The sequence below is a fragment of the Dama dama genome, chromosome X, assembly GCF_033118175.1.
Source record: "Dama dama isolate Ldn47 chromosome X, ASM3311817v1, whole genome shotgun sequence".
In the NCBI taxonomy this organism is placed as follows: Eukaryota; Metazoa; Chordata; class Mammalia; order Artiodactyla; family Cervidae; genus Dama; species Dama dama.
Window position 1 is genome coordinate 137,660,843 of NC_083714.1, and position 5,813 is coordinate 137,666,655.

The following is a 5,813-nucleotide window of genomic DNA, read 5'->3' on the forward strand; positions in this document are numbered from 1 at the left end:
TGGTAGCTATGTACAGCACGTGGGATCTTAGTTCCCCCACCAAGGATTGAACCCACACTTCTTGCAATGAAAGCCTGGAATCTTAACCACTGGACCACCAGGGAAGTCCCCTAGGATTTTAGATTTTTTTTGTCTAATAGGTAGCTCTCATTTTCTAGAATCCACTGGTATATATGCTCCATGAGGGCAAAGATTGTTTAGTATTGTATCAGGTATTCTGCTTTCTAGTTCTTTCTTGTGATCCAGAATAGGAGTCAGCAAACCTTTTCTATAAATGGTAAGACACAAGATATCTTCACCTTTGCAGAATATATAATTCATATTACAATTGCCCAGGTAGAGTCTTCAGTTGGTCTTGTAATTGGCTATTGTTTTATTTATATGAAAACTACTGCTGTCTATATTTGATTTTACCACCAGAAATGTACTAAAATTCCAGATCATTTGTAACAGTTTTTTAGTTTATGCTGTTGGGTTTTCTAGCAATAATATATATTATTATATATACAATAAATATATAAAATTATACATATAATTTTATCCATAAGAAATAATGTTACCTCATTCTTCCCAATTTTTATGCCTTTTATTTCTCTAGTCTAATTGTTTTGGCTAAAAATTTTAAAATAATAATAACAATGGTAATAAAAACTATCCTTTGTCCTGATTTTAATGAGAAAAGCTTTTACCATTTCCCCATAAATTGTAATAGTGACTTTTTTGTTAAATTCCATCATGGTAAGAAAGTAAATTAATCAATTCCTATTTTATTAATAGTTCATTTAAAATCATGAATATATGTTTCATTTATCAACTGCCTTCTCTGATTCTATTAAAAAAGTATTATGTCATTTTCTTTTGATTTGTTAACCTGCCAATCTCCAGGTTACTTAGTCTTTCAAACATATTTTTACACTTTCACAATTATAAAGTAGTCAAATATCATAATGTCTAAGGACCTAGCTTCCAGCCCTCACTGTTGTCTAGTTCCAATCACAGGTCTAGCTGCCAGCTTAAACAAGATGCCCATGGCCTCTTCCACAAGTTAGAGCCTCGGACAGAGAGTTCCCTGAGAGAGACTCCTAGTGTCCTTTTGTCTTTATTTATCATCCTCTGGAATTACATTCTCTAACATCCACAATCCCAAGGCTATTGCCAGCCTCCCATACTATCATCCACTCATTTCATGGTGGGAAATGCTTATCCAAGAGTATTTACTCCTACTTTGGCAAGCAGGATATTTGTGGTGTGTTTATACTGTTTCCATTATTTCTTTCCCCAGCACTTCCAGGCTGGGGTTGGCCACCAGAGAAAGCCCCATGAGATTTAGAAGTTAGGAAGTTAAGCAGCACAGGGCAGCAAAGGAGACACAGACATAAACAACAGACTTTTGCAATGAAAATTTACAATAGCTAGGACATGGAAGCACCCTAGATGTCCTTCAGCAGAGAAATGGATCAGGAAGTTGTGGTACACGTACACAATGGAACATTACTCAGCTATAAAAACGAACACACTAAAAAAAAATGAACACATTTGAATCAGTTCTAATGAGGTGGATCAAACAGGAGCCTATTGTACAGAGTGAAGTAAGTCAGAAGGAGAAACACAAATATTGTATATTAACACATATATATGGAATTTAGAAAGATGGTAATGACGATCCTATATGCAGGGCAGCAAAAGAGACAGACGGAAAGAACAGACTTTTGGACTCTGTGGGAAAAGGCGAGGGTGGGATGATTTGAGAGAATAGCACTGAAACCTGTATATTACCACATGTAAAAGAGATGATCAGTCCAAGTTCGGTGCATGGAGCAGGGCACTCAGAACTGATGCTCTGGGACAATCCGGAGGAATAGGGTGGGAAGGGAGGAGCGGGGTGGGGTGGCGGTTCAGGATGGCGGGACACATGTGTACCTGTCGCTGATTCATGTCGATGTATGGCACAAACTATCACAATATTGTAAAGCAATTATCCTCCAATTGAAATAAATACATAAATTATATATAAAAACAACAACAGACTTTTGGGCATCAGCGGCCCGGCCCGGCCCGCGACGACTCTGCGCATTAGTCAGTCAGGGGGCGGCTGCCCAGAGCCACCACGTGGGGATGGGGGTGTGGGGGAGGAGAGGGATGGGTAGGGCGTGGCTGCGTGGGGTGGGGGCGGGGCTGCATGGGGTGGGGGCGGGGCAGGGCGGCGTCGGTTGGTTGAGGGGTGGCTGCCTGCCGGGAGAGAGCCAGTGGCAAGCGAGCCTTTCTCAGCGGAGACGGAAGCGGTTGCGGGGAGACCCTGGCGGCACTGGCCGGCACAGGAAGCGGAAGCTGCCTGGGATCTTCAGTCATGGAACCGTTCCGCACCGACCAGATGCAGATGTCCGTGTCCGGCTACCTCAAACGCCGGCAGTACTGGGGCAGCGATGGCCCACCGAAGAAAATCCGGCGACTGTCACAGAACATCCAGGATATGGCTACCAGCCTCGCAGTCCAGTCAGAATCTGGTTGTGCCAACACAGTGTCTGCAGCCCCTGGCCAGGCAGACCCCCAGCAATATGAAGTACAGTTCAGACGGCTGCGGGATTTTCTCATGGACTCTGACTCCCAGCATAGCCACGAAGTGACGCCTCTCCTCTACCCTCTCTTTGTCTACCTCCATCTTGACCTGGTCCAGAACGGTCCAAAGACCACAGCGGAAAGCTTTTACAGCCGCTTCCATGAAATATTTCTCCAGAACGCCAGCCAGAAGGACGTCATCGAGCAGCTCCAGACCACCCAGACCAGCCAAGACATCATGTCTAACTTCCAGCTGCGGGCCTTCCTGGACAGTAAGTACGTGGTTCGTCTGTCAGAAGACAGCTACAACTACCTTCTCCACTACCTCCAGAGTGACAACAACACCGCGCTTTGCAGAGTCCTCACCTGGCACATCCACCTGGACGTGCAGCCTGCCGAGAGGATGGACTCCCAGCTCTACGCCAGCGGCGACCCCTCCAGCGGCGACCCCTCCAGCGCCGGCTCCTCCAGCGGCCAGGGTGGCGGCCTGGAGTCCACCGACCTGCCCAAGTACATCCTGCAGAAGGAGGAGGAGCTGGACATCCTTCAGGAGACCATCAAGTGCGTCCAGGATGGCCCCCCCTCCCTCATCACCATCTACTCCTACGCCTTCTACAACACTGCGCAGCTGCTGAATACGGCAGAGGCCTCCCCGGACAGCAAGCTGCTCGCCGCAGGCTTTGACAACTCCTGTATAAAACTGTGGAGTCTGACTTCCAAGAAGTTTAAACCCAACCCCCATCAAGTAGACGCGTCCCGCATCGACTTGGCTTATGATATCCCCGAGGACGACGATGAGGACAAGGCAGCCAAGGAGCTGAAGGTCCTGCAGGGACACCGCGGCCCGGTGTACGGCACCAGGTTCCTCCCGGACAGCTCCGCTCTGCTCTCCTGCTCTGAAGACACGTCCATCAGGTACTGGGACCTGGAGAGCTTCACGAACACTGTGCTGTACCAGGGCCACACCTACCCCGTGTGGGACCTGGACATCAGCCCGCACAACCTGTTCTTTGCCAGTGCATCCCGTGACCGCACCGCGAAGCTGTGGTCATTTGATCGGACGTACCCACTGCGAATCTACGCCGGGCACCTGGCGGATGTGGACTGTGTTAAGTTCCACCCCAATTCAAACTATTTAGCCACGGGCTCGACAGACAAGACGGTGCGGCTGTGGAGTGCCCAGCAGGGGAACTCGCTGAGACTCTTCACGGGCCACCACGGCCCCGTGCGCTGCTTGGCCTTTTCCCCCAACGGTAAGTACCTGGTGTCGGCGGGCGAGGACCAGCTGCTGAAGCTGTGGGACCTGGCATCTGGGACCCTTTACAAAGAGCTACAGGGCCACACGGATGACATCACCAGCGTCACCTTCAACCCGGACAGCAGCCTGATCGCCTCAGCATCCATGGATAACTCAGTGCGGATCTGGGACATCAACAGCAAGCACAGCAGCACACCCGCCGATGGCTCGTCCAGTGAGCTCCTGGGCGTCTACACCAGCCAGATGAGCACTGTGCTGAATGTGCAGTTCATGACCTGCAACCTCCTGCTGGTGACCGGAATCACAGAAGAAAAGCAGGAACACTGATTTGTACCTTTGAGGTAACGGCCTTGGCAGTGCAAACGCTTCCAGACAGCAAGTCTTAGGACAGACCAATGGGGTCACTGACTGTAAGACTCCCCGTGTTCCCCCTTGCCCCGCAGATGGCCCGAGGCCACCACCCTCCATTCAGCCCCCAGGTGTGGAAGGTCAGGGGGAGGCAGGGTGGTAACGGGGAACAAACGGGGGATCAGAAATCCTGGAGATGCCGCTGTGTCCTCCAGCGGCCCCTTCCTGTCTTTGGTGCCAAGGTGTCCTCGCCTTGCCAGGGCTGCACTTGGCTGGAGGATGTTTGCCAGATGCCCTCGCCAGGAGCAGTGCTGCAGGGGTACTGGGTGGAAGGGACTCCATCCCGGTAGGAATGCAGGGGTGGGATGTAGGAAGCGGGCAGGGTCATCCTGGGAAATGCCTTTCTTTTTCCCTGATTACAGAGAACCAGGGTGGTGTTTTTTTTTTTTTTTTTTATGATTACTGTTATAATTATTCTTGAGAAGAAACCTAGCACTGGCAGAGGGGGCCTTTGCTGCTCTCATCTTTCAGGTTTTACTTCTGGCACTGGCTGTGATACTTGGAATTTAGAGGTGCAGGGAAGTCACAGAACTTGGTCACATAGTGTATTGGGAGAAAGGGAAAATTTCTGGGTGACAGATGGATCACTCTGGATGACATGTTTCAGGAAGGGGGTGGGTGGGTTTGTTTTAGAAAGTCTTGGGCTTTTGCAGCAGGGGTGGGAAAGAAAGATTCTTTTCGTGTCTGCACTTCTATTAACAATTCTGTCTCCTGAAAGGACAGATTGTGGTAAAGAAATGAAAATACTTAGCAGTGGGAAGTCAAAAGATAAAATTAGAAAATGTTGAATTTCCAAATGATTCCGAGGTGTGGCTTTTCCTACATCTTTTCCTCCTGAGATGGTCCCGCCCACTTCTGCTTTGCAATAGCAGTTTAATGAACAGTCTGTGAAACAAATCTTAGGTACAAACTAAGGCAAAAACCATCACAAACATGTATTGAAAACTATGTTCTGGGGATGAAGCGACTTCTAATTTGTGGGAAAAGGATTAAATATTTCTGTTTTCTGAAAATAGTTATTTTGTATTTTGGTTTTTATTAAAATATATTTAGTTTCCAAAAAAGAACAGATTTTTGGACTCTGGGAGAAGGCAAGGGTGGGATGATTTGAGAGAATAGCATTGAAACATGTATATTACCATATGTAAAAGAGATGACCAGTGCAAGTTCGATGCATGAAGCAGGGCACTCAAAGCCAGTGCTCTGGGACAACCCAGAGGGATGGGGTGGGGAGGGAAGTGGGAGGGGGGTTCAGGATGGGGGACACGTGTACCTGTGGCCCATTCATGTCGATGTATGGCAAAAACCATCACAATATTATAAAGCAATTATCCTCCAGTTTAAATAAGTTAATCTTTTTAAAAAAGAAGTTAAGCAGCAGCTATTTTAGCTGCTATATTTACAGCCCTGCTGTAGAGTACCAGGAGAGCTGCCACTGATCTGCTGGCTCACCCTGTCGGCCAGGGGCAGTAGTCAGTGCTCTGGGTAGCCTTCAGAAGCTGGTTTTGCCATGGCACTGCATCTCCTGACAGCTTCCCTCCTTAGCTTCTCTGGGACAAGCACACATGCAGTGCCATGGCAAAACCAGCTT

The 5,813-nt window shown here is 48.3% G+C and overlaps 1 protein-coding gene across 1 annotated transcript; it reads left to right on the forward strand.

The window, feature by feature from the left end:
- Positions 1-2,347: 2,347 nt before the first annotated feature.
- On the forward strand, positions 2,348-4,141 carry LOC133051911 (TAF5-like RNA polymerase II p300/CBP-associated factor-associated factor 65 kDa subunit 5L). The gene has a single exon (XM_061136592.1). It carries the CDS (start codon positions 2,348-2,350, stop codon positions 4,139-4,141), a length of 1,794 nt encoding a protein of 597 aa, XP_060992575.1.
- The last annotated feature ends 1,672 nt before the right edge of the window (positions 4,142-5,813 follow it).

Bases quoted from the DNA above. Each gene is read 5' to 3' on its own strand.
- LOC133051911 (XM_061136592.1), top strand. From the start codon at position 2,348: ATGGAACCGTTCCGCACCGACCAGATGCAGATGTCCGTGTCCGGCTAC.